Source organism: Eptatretus burgeri, chromosome 2, assembly GCF_056783735.1.
Source record: "Eptatretus burgeri isolate ZD-2024b chromosome 2, Ebu_testis_v1, whole genome shotgun sequence".
In the NCBI taxonomy this organism is placed as follows: Eukaryota; Metazoa; Chordata; class Myxini; order Myxiniformes; family Myxinidae; genus Eptatretus; species Eptatretus burgeri.
The window spans coordinates 22,783,463-22,801,018 of NC_140962.1; the positions used below are offsets into that span (position 1 = coordinate 22,783,463).

The 17,556-nt window shown below is 42.9% G+C and overlaps 1 protein-coding gene across 3 annotated transcripts in view; it reads right to left on the reverse strand.

The window, feature by feature from the left end:
* LOC147031591 (uncharacterized) overlaps positions 1–17,556 on the reverse strand; it is a 98,140-nt gene that overhangs the window by 53,737 nt on the left and 26,847 nt on the right. The window contains exon 1 of one of the 3 annotated variants that reach the window (XM_085865767.1): positions 12,276–12,408. The exons of 1 other annotated variant lie outside the window; for it this stretch is intronic. Coding sequence is in view for 1 of the 2 variants with exons in the window: in XM_085865749.1 (XP_085721875.1) it covers positions 104–116 (13 nt within the window). In the remaining variant the exon portion in view is untranslated. Of the gene's footprint in view, positions 1–103; positions 175–12,275; positions 12,409–17,556 lie in introns of those variants that run through there. One more of the 3 variants, XM_085865749.1, reaches the window with a different exon arrangement.

A 17,556-nucleotide genomic window follows, 5' to 3' on the forward strand; every position in this document is an offset into this window, starting at 1 on the left:
ACATTTGATGTTGACATTAACTTTTCATTCTATAAAAAAGGTACAGTGAGGTTGATGAAACTTTAAATATTTGATATTTCTCAAGATACTCATACTCCCTTACTTGACGCACACATTTGTCCCACTGTTGTTGTTAGCACCTTGATTCCATCTCTGCAGAAATCTTTTTTGTATACAAAAATCTCGGCTCGTGGAGGAGCTAAACAAAAGAGTTGAGCAAGAGGAGAATAAGCAGGGGTGAGTATGGGAGAAAGCATGTGATGATAATGGGCAGTGCTCTTGAAAGACTGGCTAGAGGGGTAAAACACAACACATAGGAAGTCAGTTCCACATACGAGAGAATAAGAGGGATGAATTCAGCTTACAATTTGGGAGGGAAACAAATAGTGAGATCCAGGAAAAAAGCATGCAACCTCAGTGGGCTTCGGGAGGATGGAGGGTTGAGATGATGGGAGGAGCTAGGCTAGAATTGAGGCGATAGAAAACTGAAAGACCACCAACCTGCCTGCGGTGAGCAATAAGCAGACCTCGAGACTTGATATCCTGCTGAGAGATGCCAATAATGAGAGTGATGGACTTGACCGTTTGCTGGAGGGGTTGGGGAGGGGCGTGGGAGGGGGGAGATGGGAAGTGTCTGCAGCTTCTAGAAGTTGAGATCCATGCTCCATGATACTTTGAATGCTTCTCTGATAGGAATGGAGCCACTTCAGAAAATAGGCTTTTATTTGTTGTTTGTTTATTTTATTATGTTTATTTATTTGAAAACCTAATGTTGTTTGAGTGGTCCAAAAAGATGAAAATGAAAGTTATGAACCGTGCAGAGGATGATTTAGCACTTCTCAAATCAGCTACTACGGCTACTACTAAGTACTACTACTACTCTTCAACAAATGTGATCATCCTACCTTGTGTGGTCAGCTAGAGATAGTTTTTAGCTGAAATCTTTCACGAACTAGCTGGCCAGGCCTGTTGTTTGAAAAATGGTGGCAGGTATTTGTAATTTGGCCAGAGTGCTGATGAGAGCTCACCGACTCTTTGTGAAAGCCACTGTGGGATGTTCAGTGTCAACCAACGATTGCTCGCAGACAGGCCACCCAATTTAACATCCTTTGGAGGGATGGTGCACTCTGTGATACAACACACAACGCAGAGCGTAGGAAGCACAAATGAAACAATTTGGAGTCGGCTGGGAATTAAACCGAGACTAGACAGCTCAAAGGTAAGTGCACTTACCTCTGCACTATCCTATCAGACTTTCCAAATTATCTCTGCTCGAGTTATAGTGGTCAGATTTGCTGTGTGATGATGAGCATCATCATGCAGAAAGTCATGCCCGCAGACAGTATTGTCTGCCATTGTCTGCATATTGCTTGTCTCATTTCAATGTGTAACAACTCATTTTCTCATGTTCAAGAAACTTCATATGGATTAACAGGTCAAGGTCTCATATTGCTTCAAGTTTTCCAGCTAACAGCTGAACTTTGAATATGTTTGGTGATGAGGACCAAGAATATCTTCACTCCATGCTTGTTCACTTTGACTCTGGCGTGAAATGATAGATATCATGATATTCTTCAATAAGCTTCCTTCCTCACCCGGGTCATGTTTCAGGAGCTCTGTAACAATGATCACAACAGTTGTCTATGGATCAAACTTGAAGTCCTTTGGTATACACCGAGTACGAACCATGTTAAATTTTAAGTGAGAAGGAATGATTATTTCCACACTTCCAACATTGACATCGGATTTAGCGGAATGACGGGCTCAAACTCAAGACCCTAAGATGTTCAAGCAGTCACTTTAACCATTATGCCAACTCTAAATCTTTTGCAACAACCAGTGAGTCTTCAAAAGTGTCTGTTCAACACCTTTAACATAATGTTTGCTTGAGTGACCGCAATTGGTTGCAGGTGAGAATGCTCAACATCACACCCGATTAAAAAATATGTATATTGAATACAAAGTCAATGCTCATGGGAGAGCTGGACCACTGAGCAGGGATGATAAAATAGAGGGAGACTTGGACAAATAAGGAATGTGGAGAGGAATGAGAAGGACTCATTGGGTGGACAAGATGGATATAAAAGCAAGTTCTCAGGAAGGAAAAACTGAAAATTTGGAAGAAGGTTGGCTGTGGAGTTGGGGGTTAACGGGAGTAGAAAAGATTGTAGTTTTGGATGGGGGATGATTTCAATTGGTGATGAACATCTGTCTTGAACATATGGAGGGAAGAATGAGATTGAAGAGAATGTAGAAGTTAATTCCACAAGTGTGAAAAAAGAGGAACGAATGAGTGGAAGTGAGCAGTGATTCTGGATTTTGGGGGTTTTGCCAGAAGGGGGTTGATGGTGGACTGTGTATTCCCTGCAGAAACCTTGGAGGGGAGGGGGGGCGTACAAAGCATGAAAAGAGCAGAGGGTGCAAGACCAGAAAGGAGGCGGTCGAAGACAGAGAGGCCAGCGACATGTCTGTGATGGGAACGTGATAGCCCATAAACTTAGCTTCATGGCAGGATATTCCAATAATCTTGAAGGCCTTGATTTCCAAGGCATAAAGCCGAGGAAAACATGAGGCAGGAGCGTCACCCCAGAGGGGAGAGGAGTTCTCCATCCAACAACACACACACACAAAAAAATGAAGCGCAGGGAGATTAATTATATAACGATCCGAGCCACCTGGGGATATTAATTTGGTGACAGCTGATTGGCTGTTCCCTCCAATTAAGGGTGAGAGATGTGATTGGGTCTTGACATATATATATTTAGCCACCTTTATATATATTTATATATATTTTATATATATAATTGATCCGAGCCAATTATATAATGATCCGAGCCACCCTTTACAAAAATGTACATATTGTTACGAATTTGGAATTCGATTGCACACAACATACAGGTTCCTTTAGTCAGCTATGTCGATAAGTGCTTGTTCCCGAGATAGCTCACCTTCCATTGTTTAAATGTTTAGAAATCGATTAGATGCGCTGCGGATCGATTTAATAGTTAGGGTGCGAACAATGGAGATGTCCCTCCCCCTCTTCTGCGAAGAGGAAGAAGAGCCCTTCCATCCCGTGATTCATGATGTCAACAACTCCCGCCCACCGTGGTTGAGCGGGGGATGGATCACGAGGGCATGAGTCACGCCGGGCATGGGGAGGGGGCGGAGAAGGATAAGAGGAGACCCTTTCTTTGTTCGTGTTCGGAGTTGAGGGCTGCGTCGTTCAGCAGAACTTCGGGTCCTGTTTGGCTTGGGTTAGGGTTGTGGCCTTCAGAAGCTTTTTGCTTCTGCAGAGGAGTTGTTCAGCAGAGCTTCAGGTCCTGCTTGGCTCGGTAGGCTTTTTGGAGAGCTGCTTTGTTTTGAAGAAAGTTGAGCCGGTTGCTCGGCTCGAGCTGCGAATGGTGGCTTCTTCTTCTTCTTCTTCTTCTTCTTCTTCTTCTTCTTCTTCTTCTTCTTCTTCTTCTTCTTCTTCTTCTTCTTCTTCTTCTTGGTTCGTGGAGCTCTTTGTTCTCCATTTTGGTTCCCGGTTTGGTGCGACTCATCGGCCTCTTCTTGGAGGTGGTTCCTTGGGGAAGCGACGCATCGACGGGAAGGATCGGAGCCTCATCTCACCAGCACGTGTTGAGAAGCGCGGCAGGATTCGCGGGAGCTCGGGAAGGATCGCAGCTCGCGGCGATTGGATCCAGCTGGCTCTCGCTGGAGCCCGGGTCGGAACAACTTGAAGACCACACGAGGTGGAGAGGTTCGAGATAGGCTCTGGGTTTCAGCTCACCTGTCCTCCGAGCTGGAGCTCGTTATTAAAGGCTTCAACCACCATTTCTTGGGTGTGTGTGCGTACGTATGTGTGTCCGTGGGCCCGTCTAATAAGTAGGAAATTGTTAAGTGCTTTGTGTGCTGTAAATGTTTGCATTACATTTCGTATAGTCGGAATAGTTCTGCTCTTACGTGCTTCCCTAGTTCCCCATTATTATTAATAAATACCCTAATTGTTAAATGTTTTCAGCTCGTCGCATTGATTCTTTCATTGACTGAACATTTCGTGTGTTGGGAGTTAGAAAGCCGTTGGTTTGCCGTAAAAGGGGGACATTTGGACCGACGGTTCTTGGCGATTAAGCCGCTCGGAATCGCACACGGGACAGGCTCGCCTCAGAGGTTTGTTCCGTACGAGTTTCGTCGAGGGTGGAATACCCCGGTAGTTGGATCACGTGGGTATTTAGGTACATTGAAGATTGGCAATCGACCCTACCCCACGTGATCTGCCCATTGGCGTATTTCGGTTCTTGTACAAGGACCCGTCGACTCGGACTTATCTGGGCAGCGATCTATATTCCGGGCGATCGGTCGGGCCGACTCGACTTGCGGCTCCATTCAGAGCCGTCGGTTGGCGGCCGACGACCCGGGCACTGTAACAATATTTTGTTGTAACTTTATACTTCGATGTATTATAAACACAAGACTCGAATAAATGATAGAGTAGACATTCTGTCATACATGTACAGGCCCAAAATATTTATTCTGTGGAAACAATGTGGCAAACTGGGCATATCTGTGAAAAGGGGGGGGTGAGGGGGGGCAACAAAAGTGAGAACACCCGATGTACTTTCTCACAATGAAGTGTTATTGTTTTCAGTATTTTGTATGTCCACCATTGTTTTTGAGCACAGCATCTATTCTACTCGGTATGGAGTTGACCAGTGTTCCACATGTCTTTGCTGGAATCCTGTTCCACTCCTCTGCAATGACTTCTCGAAGTTGCGTGATGTTGGACACCTTTTGTCCCTCAACCTTACATTTCAGGATGCCCCACAGGTGTTCTATTGGGTTTAGATCAGGTGACATTATTGGCCACTCCAACACATTGACCTTCGACTTGTTCAGAAAGGCGGTTGCCTGCTTGGAACGATGCTTCCGATCATTTTCGTGCTGAAATACAGCTCCTCTACCAAGTTTTCGCAGGGAGGGTAACTTCTTCTCCTTCAGGATGTCACAGTACATCGTAGAATCCATGTTTCCCTCGATGAACTTGAGCTCTCCAGTACCGGCAGCACTCATGCATCCCCAAACCATAACACCACCACCACCATGCTTGACAGTAGGGATAACACACTTGTCTTGGTACTGTTCCCCAGGTCGCCACCAGACACGCTGCACTCCATCAGATCCAAACAAATTGATCTTCGTTTCATCAGACCAGAGGACATGTTGCCAGTAATCCAGGGGCTTGGATTGATGTGCTTCAGCAAACTGTTTGCGAGCTTTCTTGTGGCTCTGCTTCAGGAGAGTCTTACGCCTTGGACGACGCCCATGCAACCAGATATGATGGAATGTGTGACATATGATTTGTGCACTAACAGACTGGCCAGAAGCTGTAGAAATCTCTTCAGCAATCTTGGCGGCACTTCGTCTGTCTTGGAGGACTAGATTCTGAACTTGGCGAACAGTACGTGCAGTCGTCATTGCTGGTCTGCCCTGGCGAGCGCAACTCATTGTTGTACGCTTCTTGGAGAACCTCTGGATGACGTTGGTCACGGTGTTGGGGCTTACTTTCAAAGAAGCACTGATCTTCTATCCTTGGCCATCTTCATGTAGGGCAAGGATTCGATCTTTGACATCTTTCGAGAGCTCTTTACCATGAGGAGCCCTGCTGCTTTCTCAATGGCGTTTGGTACAGCATTTCCTATGCAATTATTTCTTCAGCAAGAACATCAGAGATGCCAACTTTTGGAAATCAGAATTAGGGAGGATTTTCAACCGACACCAAATAATGTGCGCGAAGCGCACATCTCGAGCGCGGAGCGCTCGACCCTTGCGCCGGGGTCCAGGGCCCGCCTTAGGGCCCTGGAAGCTCTGGGGTTCTAGACGCTCTCTAGTGCCCTCTGAGCCCTATTTTGGAGCATTTAACATGTTAAGAATTCCCACTTTTTGAACAAAAAAAGGGGAAAATTGTGCACTTTTTAATGTTGCATGTATGTTAATATTAGTAAGTTAGGGGACAATCAAAGATTAACAAAAAGCACAAAAGAAGCAATATTTTTCTTACCTTACTGGCTGGTACTACTGCTGCTTGCTTTTTCCATGGCAGCTTTGCTGAGTGACAGCTGTGTGGCTCTTTTAGCCCTTCTGATTATGTCTTTGCTGTATTCTCTCTGGTAGCAAGGGGTGCTATGAGCTAGTTTTTCAATTAAGAGAGCTTCCAGGGTTTTGACACTCAAATTGGGACGAAATTCAGTATGATTCTTCCGTACAAGACTGAGTGCCCGCTCACATGATGCGTTCGAATGAGGAATGACCAAGATTCCCTTCATCACTTTGCTCAAATTAGGATACTTCTTGGCACCAGTGCAGGGATCTGTGAGCTGTGAAATCCGATGCCACTGCTCATCCACTCTCACTGTCTCAGTAGCAATTGTAGCTATGGAGGCGTCTGCCTGGTAGTGAGCGAATTCACTCTCAAGACTGTCTATGTCACTATCACCGCCACTGAACAGACAGGGGAATTTCTTGATGAAAAACTCCACACAGTCAAACCCCACTTCTTGGTGTAGCTTAACATCCAGCACCTGAGCATGCTTGGCTAATTCATCATCTAGCGGCCAGGTTTTGAAGATATAATTGCAGGCTTTCACATAATATGAGCGAACTGCACTGAAGAAACCTTGGATGTCTGACTCACTCAGAGTGAAGGTGGATTTCTTGAGACTCCTTTGTTCCCTTATATACAGTTTGGCATCGTTCCCAATCATGAGGTCCTCATCATTCTTCTGATGATTTCTGTCAGAGAAGGGTACATTTACCAGAGCAACCGATGACACCGATGGTTTCACAACCGTACGAAGATATCTTTCAGAAGACCATTCAATTCTCCGTGCAGGAGATGAATACAGGGTTCGTCTCTTTGGAGCAGAAGATTCACCTTCTCAAAAAGCTTGTTAGCATATCGAAGGAAGAAACAATAGAGTTTTGTTTGTGGAGACAAGAACATCCTGTTGACACGTTTTTCTCTAGATTCCTGCACAGTGTTTGAGGAAGATGCGCTTTTAGTTGTAGAACTCGTAGTACACTTAGCCGCAGGGTGATCACACTTTGCGTTTACTGCCAGCAGAAGAGGTCAGACTCGTAGTACCAGATCCAATTTTACGTTTGAGGAGAGAGCTTTGAGGTAGGTGCAGCCAAGGAAGAAGACCTCTGATTCGAAGGTTTTGCTGAGCTTCTATCAAGTGATTTGGCAAAAGCAGAACTTAACTTGGGTCCTTCTTTGCCTGTAGATGGGACTATCACAGTCTTTCTCGACTCTGAAGGGATCTGCTTTGTAGATGAACGTGATGAAGGGCCGGTGATGCTACCTGCTCTCAGCATTGGTTTTGGTGCTGTCCCTGCTGTCTTCTTCGCAGCAGATACTGCAGTGGTAGTGGTGAATGCTGCTCCACTAGTGCTTGATCCTGCAGTGCCAGTACTGGCAGTAGATACAGTGCCGTCCCTTCTTGCTCGTTGTTGGAGTCTTGGCTACAGTTGGTTGCATTTTTCTTCGTACTTCTTCTTTGAAGAAGAGGGGAAGTGGCTCCCACTGTTCAATCAGCCTGTCCAGGCACTGACCAAGGGACAGCCACCTTGTTGCGACATGCTTCAGAATCTTGTGTGTCGGGGCATCACAGAGTTCTTGCAGTGCTTTCACTCCTTTGACGCGTTTACTACTTTTGTCCAAGTAGTAGTAAATATCGATGAGAAAGTCATCTAATTCAATGGGTAAGGCCTGAGCCGCCTTCTTGGCCGTATTGTGCATCATATGGCAAGGGCATCCCATGATGTAGCACTCTGGATTTTGTTTGTGGATATAAGCAGCGACTCCTTTGTGCTTGCCCACCATGACAGAGGCATTATCAGCACAAAAGGAAACACAATTTCCCACGGAATTTTCCCTGTCACTGAACTCATGATCAAGCAGTTTGAAAATGTTTTCTCCAGTGGAATCTTGTTTGCACGCAGGCAAACTTAGCAAACCTTGCTTCACAATCCCAGCACTGTTGTCATAGTACGAAATCAGGACAGGATATAGCTGGGCCTCACCACTGTCATTGCTACCGTCTGGAGCTAGGCTAAATGGAGCTAGTCTAGCAATATCGGCAATAGATGAAGCAGTAACATTTGACAACTCACCAATTACACTGGTCAACAACAAATTTGTTGTCTGCATTTTTAAGCTGATTTAGGACGAATCTGATGCGCTGAATCCAAAACTCACATTAGTTTTGTTCAATCAGGTCAAGTTTTTGAGATATGGCCACATGTCGTTTTTTACATTTTTGTTCACATGTACACATGTGTGGAGCATTTTAGAAGAAGTTGGTGGGGGTAAAATGTCATGTCAAATAATTGTTTTAATTGGAAATAATTATTTTAATGACAAGAAGTATTCAGGTACGATAGTTCTAGGTGATTATGTCGAAAAGGGATCAGTTTGAAGTCATAAAACCTCAAAATCTTCCAAAAATTGGTGAGGCAAAGCATAAAGTTCATGGATCAAAACTAAAGTTAATGGGGCAGATTTTGTAATAATGTGATACAAAAAAGTTGTATTTCTTGAAATAACGAACTCTGAAGAATGTACAATACCTACATGCGCCAATTTATGACATGCGCTCTGCTCAAGCTTGGAGTGCCACAGTACGAACCCAAAGATTGGAGACTGTTCATTGACAGCAGCAAGCGATCACTGAAATGTGTTCTGCTACACAACGGCAACCAGTTTGCCTCTGTACCCATTGCTCACTCGACTACACTGAAGGAGAAGTATGAAGTGGTGAAGTACGTGCTGGAGAAAATTGGTTATGATCAGCATAAGTGGTTTATTTGTGTTGACCTGAAGATGGTGAACTTTTTGTTGGGACAACAGTCTGGCTTCACCTGGCACCCATGTTTTCTGTGCATGTGGGATAGTAGGGACCGTGCTCAGCATTACACGAAGAAGGACTGGCCTGTGCGGGAGGAATTGGTGCTATGCAAAGAAAGGAACGTCATCAACGACCCTCTGGTGGACAGAGACAGAATACTCTTCCCACCGCTGCACATCAAGCTCGGCTTAATCAAGCAGTTCACCAAGGCTCTGGACAAAGATGGTGACTGCTTCACTTACTTGTGCCAGGCTTTTCCAGGATTGACCATGGAGAAGTTGAAAGTTGGCATCTTTGATGGTTCTCAGATCCGTCAGCTCATCAGAGATCCAGAGTTCAAAAACTCAATGAACGAAGTGGAACTGGAAGCGTGGAAGACATTTGTTTTGGTAGTGAAGAACTTTCTTGGCAACAATAAGGCCAGAAACTACGCAGAACTTGTCAACAACATGCTGACTGCTTTCAGAAACCTGGGCTGCAACATGAGCATCAAGATGCACTACCTATTTTCACATATGAACTGGTTTCCTGAGAACCTGGGTTCAATGAGTGACGAGCAGGGGGAGAGATTGCATCAGGACATGAAGGAGATGGAGACCAGGTATCAGGGTCGCTGGGACGCAGTCATGATGGCTGACTACTGTTGGAATCTGAAGAGAGACCTCCCTGCCGCTGAACATTCCAGGAGTTCGAAGAAACGGAAGTTCAAGCCCTGAAGTTTGAACAGTGGTGACGCAACATGCAATTTACTTGTACTTACCTTTATCAATGCCCACCATTCAGATGACAGTAATCGATGTTTCTATCATGTAATCAATAAATGTTGTTGGCAAAACATTTTTTTTTCTTAAAAACATGTTTAGGATGATATGTGTTGACAAAAATCAGCTGATAATGCCACAAAAATGTAATTGATTTTGTCACAAGATCTGATTTTTTCAAATCAACTTAGCACAAAAACCTGACCTGATGGAGAGAAACGGATGCCATTTCCTGATTCAGCAGTGCCAGAATACCCTAATTCACTTGTAGAAATCTAGACAACATTCAGAAAGTAAAAATTGTTGACCAGTGTTCTTTTTTCTTCTTTGTTCTTGTTCTTTTTTTTTTCTTTTTTTTTCTTTTTTTCTTGCTTTTTGTTCTTGTTTTTTTTATTTTTTATTTTTTTGTTCTTGCACATCTTGCACATCTTGCAAGTTTTTGTTCTTGCACATCCATACTTTGAAGCAACTTTTGAATCTGGAAACATCTTTTGAAATAGAGGTCCAGCATGATCTGAGACTGATATTGGCAAGTTATGTCCCACAATAAATCCACGAAAGAGAAGTTCCGCTCGGGTAACATCCTCTTCCTCGCTTGTCCCTTGTTTGGTGAAATAATTCAGAAGTGTACCGGTACTCGTGCTCGAAGATCTCTCCTTTGCAATGTCTGTGTGCCGTTTGCTTCCAACGTGCTTCCGAATATCATCGCGACCTCCGTGCTCAACTGAAATATCAACGCTGCATACTGTACAATACGCATGATGAATTCCTCTTTCAGACTTTCGAATACACGGGTATTGGAGACTGTATTCGGTCTTGTACTTCTGAGACCATTTCTTGGTCTTCGTAAGCTTCTTTCTGCCATTTCGTAATCAACATCGAGGGCTTGAAGCATCGGTAACTTCGAAGTCGATGTTCCACAGCTGCAGCGCGACTCGTAGAACTCTAGCGGCTGTTAAACACCGCACGGTGGTCGCGACCGCCGGGCTGGTACGGGGCCCAGCTGCATGCAGTGAGCGTATCGCATGCATATACACTGTGCATACATACCGCATGCACTGTATTGCACACATACCGCATGCACTAAATCTCAGTGCATGATCGCATAAGCGAGATCCAGACCCAATGTTTCGCTGCTCCTCATTTGAATTTGCAATTTTTTACGTACAATTTGGAAGCAGCGAATGTTATGGAGTTACCACATGCTATACGTAGCAGACGATGCTTTTCATTCAATTCTCATACTAGTACATTCTGATTAGTGAACAGTGCAAAAATATCAAAATTTCGGGAGGATAAGGATAGTGATCGTAAGGGCGGGAGTTTGGGTGAATTTTCGGAAGCCTCCCGATGAAATCGGGAGGGTTGGCATTGCTGGAACATAGACAATTACTGCATTGAGTACACTTCTTCACTTTTAGCATACCAGGGAGGTTGCAGCTCTATGGGCATTGTGTGTATCGTTTGGTGCATATTTGTACCTTTAACAATCTTTGACTTAAATACGCAGAAAATGATGAAAATGGAAGCTGTTTTTACAATGCTTGACTTACTTCTTGTGCAGACAATAGAAGGAGTGTACTCACTTTTGTTGCCTCCTCTATCAGAAATATTCGTTATATGCCACATTGTTTTTATTGCATGGCAGTTTTGTGCCTGCATACATATTGCAGAATGTCTACTCAGTCATCAACTATGAGCTTTTGCTTCGAGCACAACTGCTTAAAAAGTTACACTGAATTATTTACATATTTGTGAGGGGTGTACTCACTTTTGTGAGATACTGTATATTCAGGGGGCTACAAAAGTAGATATACAGTAAGGTAGGTATATATATATATATGAATAAATGGGAGGACTGATGGTAGAAGCTATCTATCATGTGTATGTATGTATGTATATATATATATATATATGTATGTATATATATATATATATATATATATATATATATATATATATATATGTATATATCTATATGCATATATATATGTATGTATATATATATATATATATATATATATATATGTATATGTATATGTATATATATATATATATATATATATATATATATATATATATATATATATATATGTACATATATATCTATATGTATATATATATATATATATATATATATATATATATATATATATATATATATATATATACATACATACACATGATAGATAGCTTCTACCATCAGTCCTCCCTTGAGAACATAAAAGGAAACATAACACTGGAAATGCGATGAAAAGACAATACGCAAAGACAAAAGGCGATTTGATCCATCGCGTCCCTGCTCATCCCTCCCCATACAAACACCGGCTTGGAAGAGGAATCGTGTGTGTAATCGCTTCAAGAACGATCACCAATTAACTGAGAGAGTAAAAACAGAGGCAGACAAAATCATGAAAGAGGAACCAAATTTCCTGTAGAGCGCTCGTCAAGCGGCTTAAGCACCCAAGCAAGCGCTCCATTCGAAACCGTTGATAGGAAACATGTGGTTGGGAAAACCTGTAGCTGGCTAATAGTTGCCTTGGTAACTGAACACACCGCAGCCGTACATCGATTGTGCAACGAATATCTGTTTTGATTTGACATGAAGAATGAATAAAGTACTTGCCTGAAGTATAATATGTGCAAGGGCACGAAAAAACATTCACGGATCCAACATTCACTTCGCTGGAGAGGGAGCACCTCCACAGCAGCTTGTTCCCCGAACGCGCAGTTGCTTAGCAACGCGAAACGGAGTCTCCGCATTGGTCGCAGGTTTGTCAAAGGCCTCCTCCGATTGGTCAGATTTAAATAGCCACCGAAACGTCAAAAAGCATTTCAATGATTCACGTTTGTTGTGTCCGATTTGTAAATTTGTGATTTATTCATTGTTCCGCTCTGGTTTGTTCATATTTCTTGCTTAATATAATACATGTTTTGTCACGGTTGGTTCCCAATTCCACGGCTTGTATATCGTAATACAGTATTATGTTACTGCACCTGGGTTTCAGAAAAACAATTAAAAAAACCCATACAGTACATTATAAATAAATACTAATAAGAAATGTCCTCAAACTGAGGTCCACCTGCCATGTGTGTACATTTATCATCGTTTTACTAACTTCAAATACAAGGATATTTTCTGCTTAAATCGTTGGTTGCATCACTGCAAGGTTTCCCTAACCCTAAGTTTGACATTTAGCCATTCAACTCTTACAAGTGACATTAAATATTTTAATAATCATAATTTCCATCACATACGAAAATGATTTAACAAAAAAACAAGTCTGAAGACGACGATGGTTCACGAGCGGTATTTGACGATGTAGATTGTTACAGAATTCAAGGATGAGACAATGTGATAATTTTTGACCAAGTTATAATTAATTATAGTGGCCTTCAATCAATAGCTGGCAAAATGTCGAAAACCCGGTTTCGTTCAACAAGTTTCAAAATTTGACCTTTGCATAGCCTTTAAAGGTCACAAAACAATGTTGTGGACATTAAAATAAGGAAACAGGATACGTGCTATAGCTTATTGGAGTTAGTTCGTCGAAGAAGGTCGAAAACCCGGTTCGATTCCCACAACTTTGAAAATTTGACCTTTGTGACCTTTAATGGTCAAAGGTCAAGGATTATGACCTTTGGTGCAAAACTTCCTCTGGAACATTCCAGGAACAATATAACGTCATATAAGCCATATGGCATTTCACACTCCTCGGATTATCCATACTTTGATGAAATCAGCGTAAAAACAAACTTGAAGGGGGCGCCACGGGCAAGGTGTTCGAGATAGAGCAAAATAGTTTCAAGACGTTAGGTGGGGAATGACCTCAAGATTTTGCATAAAAAATATTGTCATCCTAGCTCTCAAAGTTTGGGTCGTATGATTTTTATGTCAAAATTCGCAATTTTCCAGGTTTTTGACCTTGGGACGAAAATGAAAAATCAGACAATGACAAGTTTTAGATCATTCATTTTGCTATTCAAATACCGAAGAAACCATTCCATTCAGTCAATTCCCTTGGAGAAGATAGATTTTTAATCCGACTACCCCCTAAAAATGGCTATTTTTGGGGCGTGGCTCCGCCCACAATGGGCGTAGCCACGCCCTCATCCAGAATAAGATAACTAGACATTGATATCGAACACATAACCAAGTTTCATCAAGATCGGATCAAAGTCCACGGAGTTATGCGCTGGACAGACAGACACACAGACATAACGAATATAGTGGTCACTGGCTGGCACTCGTGAACCAATCTATCTATAATTCCAGCAATCTGTGTGTGTGTGTGTGTGTGTGTGTGTGTGTGTCTGTGTCTGTGACCGCTGTTTCTCGGCAACCACTGCTCCGATCTAATTGAAACTTGCCAGATATATTGCTGGCGACCTGAGGATGTGCCTTTTCAAGGTTTGATATTAATCGGACAAGTGCTTCCCAAGTTATGGCCATTTATTTACCAACCAATGACAAGACACGTTGCTGCGGATATTTATTTACCAACCAATGACAAGACACGTTGCTGCGTATGCATGGCCAATGGGGAAGAGAACCTCAGCCACGTTCCCCATTACGGGTTACAACGTACGGACTTCCGGATAGTGATGACTTCGTGTATTCTAATAATTTCTCGATTTCTTATGCGCATTTATAGATAAACACAATGCCCCAATCCAGTCGTCGTTTATGAGAGCGAGGGAACGGCCTGTGTGGTTGTTTAGTTTGTTTTTTTTCTCTCTTCTCTTCTCTTTGTGTTTTTCCTTGCGATGACATTGCGAAAAGGCAAAATACGTTGGCGCTAATTGAAAAATTGGCCATTAAGACTAAATTGCGAATAATCGTAACTGTGATATGTTAACTTCCAGACAGTGAGGACATCAAAACGTTGGCAGATCCAGCAGCCTCCGCATTCTTGCCCTGGACAAGGAAACAAAGAAGAAGCGCCGTTTCCTCAGCAATGTTGTTTATGAAGAGATGATAACGAAATAAAGGTGCGTACATGTAGCCAATTTTTATTATTATTTATTGAAGAAAAATTGTTCCGAAAATAATTTATCAAAAAAAGTGCACAACTTTTTTTTGTTTCCAAGTGTCAAAACGGTGTGGCCTTTGGAAGAGTTAAGGAATTCAGCTCTACTCAACATGCTTGCCAACGAAATACATCTCATATTGGTGGTATGCTTTGCAAACTATTTTTTTAAAACTATTTTAAAACTAAAACAATTCGAACATGGAATACCTAATGACACTGTACATTCAGGTCTCCTACAAATCCTACCCTGTCGCCTCACCGTGGCGTAGGAGTGGCAATGGTCAATGGCAGCGAATGTCATGGCTAGCAAAGACGGGAGGTAAATTTGATTTTAATTAACATTGTGTGTGTAAGTATCACAGCAGTTGTTACTTCAATGCAAGCGATAATTCGTGGAATGCATGTGAACATTCCGTACGGGCACGCACCACTTCCGGATAGTGATGACTTACTGTATTATAATAATTTCTCGATTTCTTATGCGCATTTATAGATAAATACAATGGCCCAATCCAGTCGTCGTTTACGAGAGCGAAGGAACGGCCTGTGTGGTTGTTTGAAAGTTTTTTTTGGCACGTATGGCCACGCATGTACGGCCACGCACGTACGGGCACGCGAGAGCGAAGGAATGGCCTGTGTGGTTGTTGTTTCTGGCACGCGGTTTGAATTTATTTTAAAATTTTTTTTTGCATGTATGGCCACGCACGTACGGCCACACACATACGGACACGCACATACGGGCATGCACTAGTAATTATAATAACATTAATCATAATAAAACTGGCACGGCACTGGTAGAGCGCATAGTATCTCCTTGCGTGTTCATTCTGAACAAGAAACGTGAACTGAACATGCTACTATCATGGCCCATTTGCCCATATCATCCATTCACCCTATTACGTCACAAAGTTTGTTGGCATGGGTTATGAACGTCATAAATTTAATTGTTCATTCACATCCAGTTATAGATCAGGTGTATGAATTTCAGATTTTTGGATAAGTATTTCAATTCAACCAGTTATGGCTGGAATACCACTTCACCAATGATGTCATCGTTGTGTGTGTGTGTGTGTGTGTGTGTGTGTGTGTGTGTGTGTGTGTGTGTGTGTGTGTGTGTGTGTGTGTGTGTGTGTGTGTGTGTGTGTGTGTGTGTTTGGGAATTATCTCAAAAGGTAGAGTGCTCGCTTAGCATGTGAGAGGTGGTGGGATCAATGCCCGCATCCTCCAACCATAAGAGGAGGAGCAGCTGAAACCCGAATCCTATCCAGGTTCCTCCTGATGACTCCATCTTTGTCTGTTTGTTCCTCCTGATACTCCAGTGCTGTATTTGGTCAGTTATTTGATTATCACCCTATATACCCCAATGCTGACTTGATGATGTGCCAAGTTTCGACTGTTTTTTGTTGAACGGTTTCAGAGAAAATGATGGCCAATTTTTTTTTCCTTTAATCCAATATGGCTGCCATATCATGCAACCTATGACGTTAGACGTAGCAATAAAATATTATCCATGGGGAGTCCATCTTATGTTTAAAGTTCTGCATCAATCGGACAAGCAGTTGCAGAGGGAAACATTTTTAAAGCGAAACTATATGGATACGCACACACGCACACACACACACACACACACACACACACACACACACACACACACACACACACACACACACACACACACACACACACACACACACAATAGTCTCGCATCCTCTTTTTACTCTGCAACCGCTAAGACTAGATATATTACATGGTGTTGAGTGTGTGTGAACTATCGTTCAATTGATGGTTGCTATGGAAATGCTCTCGGACCATTTCATCATGATTCAGGGTCTTTGAGAGAATGGTGGCGTTTATAGAAAACGAATTTTAAAAATAAACATAAGGTAAGGTGCAGTGGCACTGACTCGTTGCAAGGATAAACAGCTGCTGAAAACCCAGGAGCCGGATTTTTATAGGACGCATGGGTTCACTCCGCTGAACTTTGCAACACATGACAGTATTTCTCTCGAAAGGAAAGGAAATGCAGTACTGGACAAGGAAATATTAACGACGCCGTTTAACTCATCATGGCATGATCCCACCTGCTGCAGGTAGTTCTGATGAAGCAGAAGAACCTATAAAGCTGGAAATTGGAGCAGGTTATTGACACACAATGGTCCGGCAGGGTGATGCAGAGGGAGCACACTTATCTTTGAGCTGTTGAGCCTCCTGGGTTGGATTCCTGACCTCATTTTATACTGTTAGGTTGGTAAGCTAAAGGTGTTTCGCAGGCAACGAGGTGAATCATACAGTGCTCCATCTTTCTATACATTAAGCTAGGTGCCCGGTTTTCTGGCCTTAGTTGGTGGACATTAAAAGAGCCAACGGTCTTTTGCGAAGATGAGACGAGTTATCACTTATCACGGGCACACTGAACAAATTACACATTCCTGCCACCTTCAGTCCAACGTCAGGCCAGGGCTGTTTGCTATTCCCAATAAGCTTGCCAAGCCGGCCATTCCGAACCAACCGTATCAATGGAGTGCTTGCTCGAGTGCTTAAGCCACTTGGTGAGCGCTCCACAAGTTTATTGTTAATGGGACACACCCTTTGCCCACTGGTTCGTGAATTACTAAGGACAATATTTTGCTGGACAACCCCACAAGGTTTTCAATTTGATGTACCATACTCTTTCGAGAGCGTTGGTGCCTGCCAAAGCAGATTCTTGGCAAGGGTTAAACTAGGTGGTTTGCCATTGCCTTCACAGAGTTGTTTGTGCGTGTTCTATCCTTTTAAATGCTGAACATCATGCAAGGAGGCAACACATACAATTTTAAAGGTCTTTGGTAAGACTCAGTTTGGGTTTGAACCACCGACCTCTGGGACTCAAGAGCA